Source organism: Oculina patagonica, chromosome 14 (genome assembly GCF_052425735.1).
Source record: "Oculina patagonica isolate OP01 chromosome 14, crgOcupat, whole genome shotgun sequence".
NCBI classification, from domain to species: Eukaryota; Metazoa; Cnidaria; class Anthozoa; order Scleractinia; family Oculinidae; genus Oculina; species Oculina patagonica.
The window spans coordinates 6,972,597-6,986,640 of record NC_135771.1 but is presented as its reverse complement, the minus strand read 5'-3'; the positions used below and the strand labels follow the sequence as shown (position 1 = coordinate 6,986,640).

General features: G+C 38.7%; 1 protein-coding gene across 4 annotated transcripts in view; it reads right to left on the bottom strand.

Moving 5' to 3' along the window:
* LOC144638093 (receptor-type tyrosine-protein phosphatase S-like) overlaps window positions 1-14,044 on the bottom strand; it is a 131,178-nt gene that overhangs the window by 83,549 nt on the left and 33,585 nt on the right. For all 4 annotated transcript variants that reach the window (XM_078497237.1, XM_078497239.1, XM_078497240.1 and 1 more), the window contains exon 7: window positions 5,403-5,585. In XM_078497237.1, coding sequence (XP_078353363.1) covers window positions 5,403-5,585 — 183 coding nt within the window. The remainder of the gene's footprint in view (window positions 1-5,402; window positions 5,586-14,044) is intronic.

Genomic DNA, 14,044 nt, shown 5'->3' with positions numbered 1-14,044 from the left:
TGAACAACGAAACAGACTTATAGCCACAAACCAGCTTCTGCCACAAACAAATTCAGTTATTTATGCAGGAATACAGATTACAAAAAGGGTGATTGCAAACTGAAAAGAATAAATTACAATAGCAAAATATCACTAAAAATATTACAATAAAATAATCAAAATATGATATGGAAACAATAGTGCAACTCGAGTCTTACAATGATCATTCACTAAATTCCTACAAAGTATTGCATGACAAAACAGTAAACATTGTATGACACTAAGTAAAATATTAATCCTCATATCCAGAAATATAGCTGACATAATGATCACATACATGTGATTTAGAGAGCAGACAGACATTTAGAGAGCTATTCTTAGAACTAAATGTGAATTAAAGAAAGCAAGTGAAATATATACCAAATAATAGCTCAACACACCCACTCGCCCAGACGAGTGTCAACACTGTCAGAGGCAAGTACAAATCACGGATCACTCACCCAACTTGTCGAGTATGATTTTCACATCCAGAATAAATTACTCAAAATAAGCCTAACTTCCTACTCTCCACTTTAAAATAAACTACAGTGTCCACAAGCTGATAGTGTATATTGTTTACTGTTTTAAAATCCCCCATGAACCCAGCGCTAAGTCACAAAATCCTGGTTCGTTAACATATTTACAATCGCGAATACAAAGAGAAAAGGACATAGAAATTTTCATCGAAGTGGCAAGTTGACCGCCTAATTTCAAACGTGCTTCAAATTAGCAGTTGAATATTTTATATGTTCGTGGGGGGAGGGGGGCTAAATAATTTCTGTCTGTGAGTGGAGTGTGGAGGAGACTAGGCAAGTGAAAATTATGCGGGCGAGTGCAGCTTGAAGGTCACTCGCCCAGATATTTAGTTTCCAACCCTGAACACAGCAAAACAATGAAATAAATTAATGTTGACAGCAATTCTTTAAATGATTCTTTAAAAGAAAACTGTAAACTTGTTACTTTGTGACAGGACAATATCTGTCATCATAGCTGGATTAATAAGACCTGCTATTTCTGAGTTTCCCTAATGGTCGCGGGTCGCGGGTCGCGGGTTTCAAGTCGCGTGTAGCTGGTTTTAAATAAGTCGCAGGTTTTGAAAAAGTTGCGGGTTTTGAAAAAAGTCGCGTGTTTTTAAAAAGTTGCAAGTTTTCAATAGAATGCATTTATTTCTCAGTAAAATTCATTCAAACAAATTTAAACCGGATGCAAAGACGCCGGTTTTAAAATGATCGTAGATAAACTGACCTTTCTCTAGTGTTCAAACAACAACAACAACAACAACAAGGAAATAAAATAAAGTTAAAGCACTGGAAAAGCATTAGAAATAGAAAAAAAACCTAGTTGGTTAACCCAAAAAAAAAAACAATAAAGGAAATCAAAGCACAATTATAAAAACCTCCCATAGGGTAATGTTGTTGCTAATGTTAATGACGACTGTCTAGGTTAGCATAATTTGGAAACCACTACTTGACGAAATGCGTGCATTTTGAGCAGAGTCGAATGAGTGGTATTGTTCGATAGATACAGTGACTTTGCCATCAAAATAGGGATTTTTGTGACGAACATGTGACACATCTAGATGGTAATAAGTATTCTTAAAGTCAACAGAGAAAACAGGTTGTCCCGTTGACTCGTCACGCCTTAGATCATGCATGTTGGGAGATCTAAGTTTCGTTCGTCGTTTTCTTATAATAATTATAAAGTTTATTACCGCTTTCAAATGCGGCTGCTTATTGAGAAGTGATAAATAACCCCATAAAATAAATTTTCAACGCGCCGTACATTGCTCTTGTTGTTGCTTTCAATTAAGAGTTTTTCACACAATTACAATTTGTATATATGTGTTTTTTTTGTAAACTTAGCAATAAAATTTTCTCAACTGAAGTCAAAGCTAAGTTTTGAACCGTCTAAAAAAATTCTCAACAAATTCGTACACCACCGCTGTCATTTAAGCCATGCATGTGACCGGTCAAAATGACCGGCAAACCGAAACTTTGTCCAGACAAATTGTCATCTTGACCGGACATGGTCCGTTGACCAGCCATTATTTTGAGCCCTGGAAAGTCGCAGGGGGCGGTGGATTGACAGCTGCGGTTGCTGCTGGCGGCACTTGGCTGACGCTTGGCGGCTCTCTTCTTTGTGGCCTTTCTTCTTTTTGGTGGGTGGTTCTTGACAGCCACATTTGCGACTGTCCCCGTTGCACAAAGCGCACAAATTGAGACAATGGATTAAGGAATGGCCAGATTCACCACAAACAGTGCATTTAGTTACACATTGCGACATTTTCTGATTTTGTGATCTGTGATCTATGTGCTGTTAATTGATTCGGTCACTTTTAATACGCTTTTAAACTAATTATCATAAAAAGCGGATCAAGTAGTTCATTGTTTCAAAAACACGCTCGGTGATTGGTTCAACAATAGGTTCGATGATTGGTTGCTTTTGTCCAACTGTGATTGTTTTAAAAAAATAACGTTTGATCCTTATTTCATTACGACTATTCGATTATTGCTTAGTTTTCAACATTTGCTTGCAAAAGTTGAAAATGGAGTTTCCGGATCTTCTTGTTTTATCAGGAAGTTTCCATAGTGTTGTTAACTTTTTAGTGAATCATCAACTCTTAGCAAGTCCACACGTGTAAATGCTGGCTACATGTGGCGGTGTGTAAATAGCCACTGTCAAACCAAAATGTTTCAACCAAAATATAGTTTTAAATTTGTACTAAACAGGGCTGTCAATAAGGGCTGAGGGCCGGGATTTCCCCTGGCTATTACAAGTTTGAGCCCTGAGGTAGTCAATTCACTATACTTTGACATATCAAAACATAAAGACAAACTGTCAGACTAGTGTGACCAGGTTCACAAAAAACGTGACATTGCATCTTTACTACCTGTAGACGAAATTTAAAAAATCTGTATGAGCGTTATTATTAAAGTAAATCAAGAATGAAGTTTTGCGCAGGACTTTGTGGTTCCTGACAATTGACAGTCAATATATTTCAACAAATTAGAGGAATAACTATCTCCTTTTCTGTTAAAAGGTCTTTGATGGTTACTAATAATTTATAACATACAAGGAGTTTGAGAACAGCTGCGATTATTAGATATTTAATTTTCAAGAACTGCGCTCAGACACCTCGAAACAAAATCAAAGCCCATAATTCACCTTTAACGGGATATTTCCAAAATGCTCTTACAGATTCAGTTCTTTAAACACCGTCAGCAACAAGAATAATGGTTGTGCTGTGTATTGCAGTCAAAATTAGGAACAGAAAAATTCTGTACGCAACAGAAAATAACAGCGAATTGCAGCTAAGTTTTGGCTGCTATTTTTCTCCTGAGGAGGAAGATTTTATCTCGTTCTTTGTCTATTTCCCCCCTTGATGCATGTGCAATGAATATTTATTCAAATTCCCACACATGGTCACGCGCCAAGTTGTATACCAAAAAATTAATGTGTATAATATTATATTGACACCCATGCTGAGGAAAACTAGATAATTGCAGCAAGAAAGCTTTTCGCGGGAAATCTAGTTATTGCAGGGATTGATTGTCGATGTATACACATGTACATACACATAATGACATTGCCTATTTTACCATTTTGCAGAGCATCTTAACACACAACTTGCCCGTGGCCAAGCACGGGAATTTGAATGTAAATATTCATTGCTCGTGCATCAAGAGGGAAATAGACAAGGAACAAGATAAACGAAATACTACTCCACAGAAGGGAACGGGAACTTGGGTGCAATTTGGGGTTATTTTCCGATGCTTACAATAGTTTTCTGTTCCTAATTTTGACTGCAATGCAAAACACAACCATTTTTCTTGCTGCCGACCACGTTTAGAAAAATTCTGTAAGAACATTTTGGAAATGTCTCGTAGAAAGTGAATTAGACGCTCTGATAACTATTGTTTCAAGGTGTCTGAGCGCAGTTCTTCAAAATTAAATATTTCGCAATCGTTGCTGTTCATGTTATGTAATATTAATATAAGTTACCATCAGAGACTTTTCAGCAAAAGGGACGCAGCTATTACTTTTTTAGATATCAACTGTCATTGTGAGGAACTACAAAGTCCTGCGCAAAACATCATTCTTGATTTACTTAAAAAGGCTCTTACAGATTTGTTTTTAAAAATTTCGTCTACTGGTAGTCAATCCACTATACTTTGACATATCAAAAAATAAATACAAAGTGTCAGACTATTTTTCCAGCAAATCAGGCTTTTTTGAAAACAAAAGAATATGATAATCCTTTCTATGGTAACCTCTGTTGCTAAGAAACCAGTAAAATATTAAACTATGGTCATATGTGATCATTATGGTGTAGTTTGGCAAAAATCGAAGATTGCCTTAGAACCGAATTTTTATTTTCAAGACTACCACCCTGAGGCTAAAAAAACTACATTGAGCCTCCTCAATCCAAAATAGAGTACAAGTACGATACTGCTAGGGAGACTATAAAAATCATCATAATTACTCATGAATTCTTACAGAACATCCAGGGCTAAATGAAGCTGGTTTTCTTAATCCAAAATCCAACACACTACTCATTACACCACTTCATCTCTCACACACAATATTATGTAGTATCTTTCAATGCATTGTACGGTGTAACTTTATAATGCATTGCTAGAGACAATATACATACCCCCCACAGATGGTTGTTTGCTTTGAACCCAACCCCCCCCCCCCCCCCAAACACACACACACGCAAACACACACACCATGGCAAGAATGGTCAAGCTGAGACTGTGAGATGGCAAGTGATACTTAAAAGTTAAAACAAATTCCGAGCCCAAGACTCATAAGGCTTCGTAACTTTAGCTAACTTTCACAACTCTAAACGCTTCAGCAATATTTTCCAAGACCGAGAATAAATCAGATGATGTAGAAACACAAGAAACCAAACTTAACTTGTCATTGTGCATTTTCTTCACTTTTTACAAGCAAGTCGTTTCACTTTCAATTTTTTTTCTCACATTTTGCTTTTAATGTATCCTTCTTAATAGATTAGCTCAGTTTGATTTTAAGATGAGCAAAAAGCTTTTAAATTCGGTAAAGTTCAGCTTCTTATGGACATTCCCTTGTACCAATAACAAATGCCACCAAAGTTCCGAGACTCCTAGATGGAAGTTGTCAAAATTTGAGATTCCAAGACCCTTATAAATTTAATAAATTTATACAAGATTTCGAGACCTGGTATTTAAAAGCCGAGATTTCGAGACTTGGCCCAAAATTCGCGAGACTCATGCTAATTTAAATGACCATTCTATACCCCTTACACCCTTTGCTCTGAAATTCCAGTTTAGCTTCATTAAAAGCTACCGGGCTAGCATTTATAGAATCCAAAAACTATGGTTTAATAATTAGTATCATACCCCTTTTTTCAGAATACACTTCAACTTCGCAGATTGTAAGAAAGTCATTTAGTAAACTTCTGATTGTCACATATCTTCCATACAAAGGGGGACGGCAAAAAAAGGATAAACCTTTTCCTCCAGGAACTCCATAATTCCCACCACACTGAGGGTTGGTCACACCCCCACTAGTGTTTGTTGATCCTACAAGAAAGACAGAACTGATATTAAAAGAAAATGACTTCATACATGAAACATGGCATTCATGCATGTACATACATAGCTTGTACCATGGGCAACTGCTGTTGAAGGCAGGAGACTGCGAACTAGTATGAAACTGGTGGAAAGGTAGTTACTGTACGGAAAGTAGTTTTAATTTTTAATTCTACTTTTGTATAACCTTTACTCTTAGTATTTTGTCTATTATTGAAGTTTCTTTTAACAGAGAAGAGCAACTTAATGGATCTGCTAAATAATCATAGACCATTATTGTTATCCATTTTCATCATCATCATCATCATCATCATCTCTACTATTATTATTATAATTATTGATGTTATCAACAAACAATGAAACCATAAGAAACTTTGAGAGAACAAAATTAATTATCTTTAATATGTTAGTTAGACTCATACTATGTACATGTTAAAATCATTCTTGAAAACTGAATGCTATCTTGTAAGAACTAGTTCAACTAACTTATAAACTACAAACATATGGTTCAATGACTTACTCGAAGGTTGCACCCTAACTTTCGAACTCTATTCCTCAGGAAATAAGGTTTACTTCTTCAGTCTCAAGACTCAAGACTTATCTTTTTAAAACAGCTTATTAATGTCGCAGTTCCTAAGGAGTTATACTTTAAAACACTTATATAATAATCAGATGCAGACCACGCAGTATATTTTTTTTTTGGGAAAAAAAAAAAAAAAAAAAGGAGAAAAAAAGGGGGAGAAAAAAAAAAAAAAAAAAAAAATTTTTTTTTTTTTTTAAAAAAAAAAGTCAAAAAAAAAAAAAAAAAAAAAAAAAAAAACACCACCCCTTTACTTTACTTGACCCAACAACGTTTATTGAAATAGCTGTATGGCATAAAGTAGGGATCCTCACTCTGCGATCGGCGTAAAAGCAAAACTTATCTTCCAAGGTAAAACCTGCACTAGACTGGATAGGACATGTCGGCAAGGCCAATTAGCTTATGCGTCCAAGAAACCTAACTCTAAACAGCACTACAATCTGACCTCCGGTCAGCATCGTGCATCGCGTTATTATAAATAAACACTCATATTTTCAGACTTTCTTCAGTATAGCGTTCCATTCTTACACGTAAACGGCAATTCCATACGTAGGATGACAAAGAAGGCTATGCTATCTCAAATTCTTTAAAAAATAATGGAACTTTGCCTTCTTTCCTCCAAGTTTTAGGGATTTTAAATTCTAGCGCGTGGCCATGGTTTGGGACTGGCACTAGTTACGCACGTGCAATATCAATTTTTTCAATGCAGTCGTCCTCCCCACCATTTAATTTACCATTACGCATTAATTACCAAACGCTCCAAAATGGCTTGCCACCAAAAACCATCCTTAGCAATTCCTTAGCAACTGCTCTAGATCTGTTTTTAAGAAGGACCCCCTTAAGAGCTCTGCATAAGGACAACTAAAATTTGGAATTATTCCTTATTTTCATGGGCAAAGATACTGCAAAACTCAAGAATAGGTCTAGTTCTTCGAGTTCTTCAAGCTCACGTTCGCTGGCGGAAAACAGTTCAAGAATTCTGGGGTGATGGATGAAGAAAACCTTCATGCCGAATTACTCCACAAGGCGAATGGGGCCGAAAGCAACTTTAATGAGAAAATCGACTGCATTCTAGTGAAACTAAATAAACCCAGTAAACTGGAGGACATTGATTCGAAACTAGACGGCCTTATTGCCAACGTCAAAGTGTGAGAAGAAAAAGTGAATCATTTCAAATTGATTAAAGACACACACGATAAGATAAAGGAGTTAGAAGAAAGCAGCCAGTTCAATGACGAAATATTGAACACTGTAGAAGAGAACATTTAAGGCTGAAGAGGTTTCAAGAAGTACCTATAGGGGTGCAGTAAGAAAAGATTTACTCTATCTCAAACCTTCATCCATGAGAATTCAAAATTTGCTGGAATCCCTGAACAACTTGTGCAAGTAGAAGGCAGCGAACCAACGACTGCAGAGGATATTAATTTGCGAAGCTTTCAAGTTGAAAGATAATGAGTACAAAATCTTTGAAGACATCGCTCAAGAGCTTTTGGATGCAAGGAAAAAACTGCTTCCAGTTCTACGCAAAGCCAAAAAGGAGGGAAAACTTGCCTTTTTCAGTAAGGCTGAGCCTGACAAACCCATTTTTAACAGCTGAATTTTTTCACCATAAACAGTTTGTTTATTTGGCTTAGAAGAATGATGTTATTTCTAGTTTCTTTCGCTCTTCCAGAAAGTGTCAGCGAATTTGCATGAAAAATGTGCCTTAATTTAACTCGATGAGGAATAATAATTACGTTGTCAAAAATAGAATAGTTGTCCTGATAAGGTGACACAATTAGCTTTGTCGTGATTCTAGGATAGTATTGGTCCACACAGTTCCCCTGGGACCAGGTTAGTGGTGCTTTATGCAGTTTTTCTTGATTATTTTTGTCAGTGTTCTGTTGTAAGAGAGGCCCACAATCCTAATCTTGACAGTGACCAGCGGATTGCGTATAACGCGTGCGTGCCACATTTCTAAAAGGCTAGCTCAATCCGGAAGTTGAAAATTTTGTTCTTCCACCAAGAACGATCAGAATGCGAAAAATGTGTCAATCATGACAGTTTGTCGCAGCACCGGAGGTTGAAAATCTGTTGTTCAAGAACGATTAGAATGCAAAAATGTGTCAATCTCAACAGTTTGTCACATAAGATGGAGGCTTCTGTCACATGAAAGATTGCAAACTAATGTTTTGGAGACGTTGTTTAGGCGTTGCTTTCGAGAAGATTTGCTGTGATTGTATGAGATAAACCACGGCAAAACTAATGATTCCAACAACGCTTTAATCTCGAAAAAAGGCCTTAAAACACTGACAACATAGTGAGTTTAGTAGCATCCCATCTGATACCAAAGAAAAAAAGATGTTTTTAAGTTTTCTTTCTTCCCACAAACAATCAATACATACATACATACATACTTTATTTGATGAGTAGGTTGGGTAAAAGGCAGCCAAAGGGCTGATGTGGACCTACTATACTAAAAAATTAAGAATTACATTTGTAAAAATTACATTTATAAATTTAGAACTAGTATATACAAATAAGTCAGAATTTACTAATACTGATATAAAAGAAGAGAAATTTACATACATCATCAAATAATAAAATTAAATTTAAAAATATATATAATCATCCTTTTTGTTAGCGACTACTGTTGCCCCCTTGTCAAATGAGAAATTGTCTATATATAATTTGAACACGTTTACGTAAAATTTGTTTAAAAGAATGATGAATGAATGGAACTACCTTCCAGAGGATATTGTAAATACAATGTCTGTAGATAGTTTCAAATCTGACTTAGTTAATAGTTTTTAACATTTGTGACCCTCCAGGGGAAAACAGGGAAAAAGGTGAACGCACGGGCACGCCAAAATGACACGCTAAACAATAGGCAGTGTGCAAAATGACACGCCGGCTTCCCAGCAGCGTGTCAGAAGGCACGCCTAATTAAAATTTTTCTTTTGTTAGTATCGCACGATAAAAACAAAGACGCGTGTCTTATAGAACAATGAAGTTTGTCGAGCTCGGTACCGTGTAAAATGGCACGCTAGCGTGTCAAATAGCACACGATTAAGTGTGCAAAATGACACGCTAGCCGTGCCAAGAGAAGCGATCATTTTACCGTTCCTACATCTAGTAAAACAGTCACAAGCTTAGCTTGGTTGGCACAAAAGTTATACAGCGACAGCCGCGTATATAAGCGGACTTTTGGAAAAAAAAACAAATAAACATTCAATCCCAGATTTTCGCCGCTTTCGCCTCTTTAATTGAGTATCGAACTCAAAGCAAGCGAAACAAAATCTTTCGATCTGAAACGAAACTGTTTGTCTCAATTCACGAGTCATATTTCAACAAAAATTTGCATAAGGTTTTCTTGTCGACAGCCAATTACACGTGAAAACTGTGAAACCCATATTTCGAGTTCTGTTCCAAGTTTGTATACCAACAAGCCGCGAGAAGTTACTACATTTTAGCGAGAATTTAAACGGCAAATGTTGTTGAGCGAAAGTACTATCGAATTCGAAAGAAGCCAGCAAAATTGTTTCTTCTCGCTTGCCGCATCGGCATGTGCTGCGAACAAGTTGCCACTTCAAAGCGTCCGGCCGTCGCGACTGACAATTATAGCTGTTCCTCCGCAAAGATACAAAAAGCACTCCTTTGCCCTTTCAGAATGAACTAACAAAAGTCACTCGTGATATAAAGTTCGAAGAACAACACGGTGGATAAAGTTCATAAAAGCTTATTGACGAGTTTGTTTCCGGCCCGGCAGAATGTCTGGGTTCCGATTTCAAAACAAGTGACATCTTGCATTCTACAACGCGCATTAAGGTTATTGAAAGAGTATTAAAAATACACAGTGAATTCTCTGCCTTTGAAGGCACATCTTGTGAAAAAGTTCACTTGTATCGACCCAAAAGGGATTTATATTTTGCTTGTAACTTGACACCAGAGACGTCGCCAAAGCATGAAATTTTGTCATACCGCCACCAAAATGCAAGCAGCTTTTGATTTGAAGCCTGTTAATAAAAAGTTTTCCCTTGGAATAAGGAAAATGTTGAATTAAGATGAGGGTTTACAAATTAAAAGAGCAAAACTCTCTGTTTTTTCCCCAGTGAGAGAGTTCGCTCGCACGAACGAGCCGACAGTGTATTTTATAAATCCAAGCGGGAGATTTTTGTCATAGTATCCGCGCTAATATATCAGCCGCGGAGGACTGGACTGAGTCTTGTACACATGTAGTTAACATGGCGGCCATCTTTCCTTGATTCAAGAATAAACCTTTGAATATGTACTATTTCATGGTGTCAGAAGTGGGATCTTTTCGAAAATTCAAGCTGGAAATGCGTATGGAACTCTTCAAGTGAAAATAACCGGACTTTTCACATCACTTCGTCAAATATTTCAAGTTTCAACATTCGATCCGCTCGACTCGATTTACCGCCATTTTCAAGTTTCAAGTTTCAAGTCAATTCACGTTCCAACACTGACGGTGTACCTCTCCTTCAACAACAGTCATGGAAAAATTCACTATTCCTTCAATGGATTGGTCGACACCTGGAGATATCCACGAGCGATATAAGCTCTTTATGCAGAAATGCAGTCTCATTTTCTATGGACCTCTTTCAAGCAAACCAGAAGGTCAAAAGGCAAGGTTGCTCTTACTGTGGACCGGCGACAAAGGATTAGAGATCTACAATACAGCAAGGTGGGAAGATGAAGCGGACAAATTCAAGCTTAAGCCAATATTCGAGAAGTTCGAAGCTTACACAAAACCACAGAGCAACCAAATACTATCCAGGTACCAGTTAAGATGTCTCAAACAGGATGGCATGCCCTTGGAAGAATTTTTAACCAAAGCTCGAACACTAATCGATGACAGTGGATATGATCCTGCATTCAAAGATGAAACCCTTCGTGACACATTGATTTTTGGCCTGAAATCAGATAAGGTCAGAAAAGATGCCATCTCCAAAGGTAATTCTCTTACCTTTCAACAGGTCTATGACCTAGCCAAAACAGAAGAAAGTACAAAGGCACAGATGCAAGTAATTAAACAAGGGGACGAGAACACTGAATTATTTTCTGTAAGAAGCAAAAAGAAAGCAGCTTCATATGAAGGCTCAAAGCCAGCAAGCAGTTCAAAGAAAGGTCGTTCAGGCAATGGCTTTAAGCACTACAGCTCATCTGTCAGCAAACCAAAGTTCAGATTTAAATTCAGTGGTTGTTTTAGATGTGGAAACAAACATGACAGCGATGCATCATGCCCAGCTACGCATGCCAAGTGCACGTACTGCAAGAAAACAGGGCACTTCCAGAAGGTGTGCATGAAGAAACGTCTTAAACAAGTCCATGAAATCGTACAAAGCCCAGAGTACCAGGGCCAGGAGATCCACTTACATGATGACAGTGAAGTAACCAGTGATTCCTCAAGCGTAAACAGCTGTGACGAAGATGAGGGAAGCGACTCTGAGCCAATCGCGGTATTTTTAGATACCATTACCTCCGACAATTCTGTAGATAGCATGAACAAGTTACCCTAACAAGATCTACACTACTGTCAAGATCAACGACAAGCGTAATATCCAAATGAAGATAGACACAGGAGCAGACACTTGTATCCTTACAACAGATGATTTGCAGAGGTTAGGTCTTCCTGTTGAAATCAAACCATGCAACAATTTAGTGAAGGGTAATGGGGGAAATCCCATACAAAATCTGGGTACCACCAACCTTCAAGTTACTTTCAAGAACACCTCCATATCCACAAAGTTTACCATTGTTGAGGCCCCGGGCCACCCCTCAATGATCGGCTGCCAACAAGCTCAAGAACTGGGCATCATTACCATCCATGTTGAAGAAGTCTCTAGTGCTTCAGTGTCACCCGCAGCACAGCAGGCCATTAAACATGTTGGTCTCTCCAAAACCACTGCGTTAAAGGAGTACCAGGATTGTTTTGACAAAATTGGCCGTTTCCCTGGGGATCAATACCACATCAAGCTCGTTGACAACTCGACGCCAGTGGTACATCCCCCACGTACAGTACCTGTTCACATCTTACCCCTGTACAAAACCGAGCTGGACAAAATGATCGCTGATGAGGTCATTACTGAAGTAACGGAGCCCACGCCCTGGGTCAATTCAATTGTCTGCAATGTTAAAGAGACATCTGATGGAAAGAAAAAGGTCAGGCTTTGCTTAGACCCAAAAGACCTGAACAAGAACATTCGCCGTGAACATTACTACAGCAGTACTATCGATGAGATTCTCCCATTACTTCACGGCAAGAACTACTTCTCAGTAGTCGACACCACAAAAGGCTACTGGCACGTCGAACTCGACCATGAATCTAGTCTCTTGTGTACCTTCAACACACCTTTCGGTCGTTACAGGTTTAAGCGTCTACCATTTGGCATAGTTGTTTCTCAGGATATTTTCCAGCGGAAGTTAGACGACATCTATAAGAACATTCCCAATGTTACAGGGATCGCCGACGACATCATAGTCTTCGGCTCGACAGAAGAAGAACACGACCAAGCATTTGTCAACATGCTGGAGGCCACTAGAGCAGACAATGTGAGTCTTAATTCTGAGAAACTACAGTTCAAACAACAAAGTGTCAACTTCTTCGGCCACACACTGACAGAAGACGGTATTCTTCCTGCAGCTGACAAGTTAGAAGCTCTCAGGAACATCTCTGCACCATCCAACACAAAGGAGCTTCTGTCCCTACTAGGATTGGTCACCTACCTCAACCGCTTTTCGTCCAAGATTGCAGAGCTTACCGAACCTCTCCGTGAGTTAACAAAGAAGAATGTTCACTAGGTGGGAGCAGCGCCACCAAGCTGCACTTGATAGAATCAAAGAGGAACTTTGCTCTGCACCAGTCCTGTCTTATTATGACCCTGATCCAGCAAGAACCACCATCCTACAGTGTGATGCTAGCCAGAAGGGACTAGGTGCCTGGGTAAGACAAATTGACCCCAATGGCAAGGAAAAGATCGTTGCTATGGCATCAAGATCACTCACTGACACCGAGGCCAGGTACTCTAACATTGAGCGAGAATGCTTAGCTGTGATGTTTGGTCTAGAGAAGTTTGAATACTATCTCCTTGGAAGGCATACCCTGGTCGAAACCGACCACTCACCACTCGAACAAATCTTCAAGAAGAACATTGCAGAAGCACCAGCTAGGTTGCAAAGACTGCTACTAAGATGCATGAAATTTGAAATTGAAGTCAGATACAGGCGAGGAGAAACAATTCCTGTTGCTGATGCGTTATCACGGGTATGCGCAACAACCATATCGATTGGAACCGGAAATCAGAGTGAAGGCTGTGCTCCTGACTACAGTATACACTTCATGACCGACACCTCATGCCCTATGGACATTGGCTTAGTGAAGTCTGCTGCAGCAAAAGACCCAACAATGCAGTTATTGAAGAACACCATCTACAATGGATGGCCAGGTTATAGAAAGCAGTGCCCAAAGGAACTATGGGACTACTGGAACATTAGGTGTGATCTTGTTTTGGAGGATGGTCTGATTTTCAAAGGAGACAGAGTAGTTGTACCAGAGTCCCTTCGGCCCCAAGTGTTGGAAGCAACACACACTGGTCACCAAGGTGAAACCAAATGCTTGCTTCTGGCCAGGCAATCTGTTTTCTGGCCTGGAATCTCTGGCGACATTCGTCAAATGGTGAAAGACTGTGAACTTTGCAACAAACACCAGCAAGCACAGCAGAAACTACCAGCAATGCAACCCGATCTTCCGACAAGGCCATGGGAGAAGCTAGGATCAGACATATTTCAGTTCAATGGTGCAAAATACCTGATAATCGTTGATTATTACTCAAGGTTTCCTGTCATCAGACCCTCTGAACGATATGTCAGC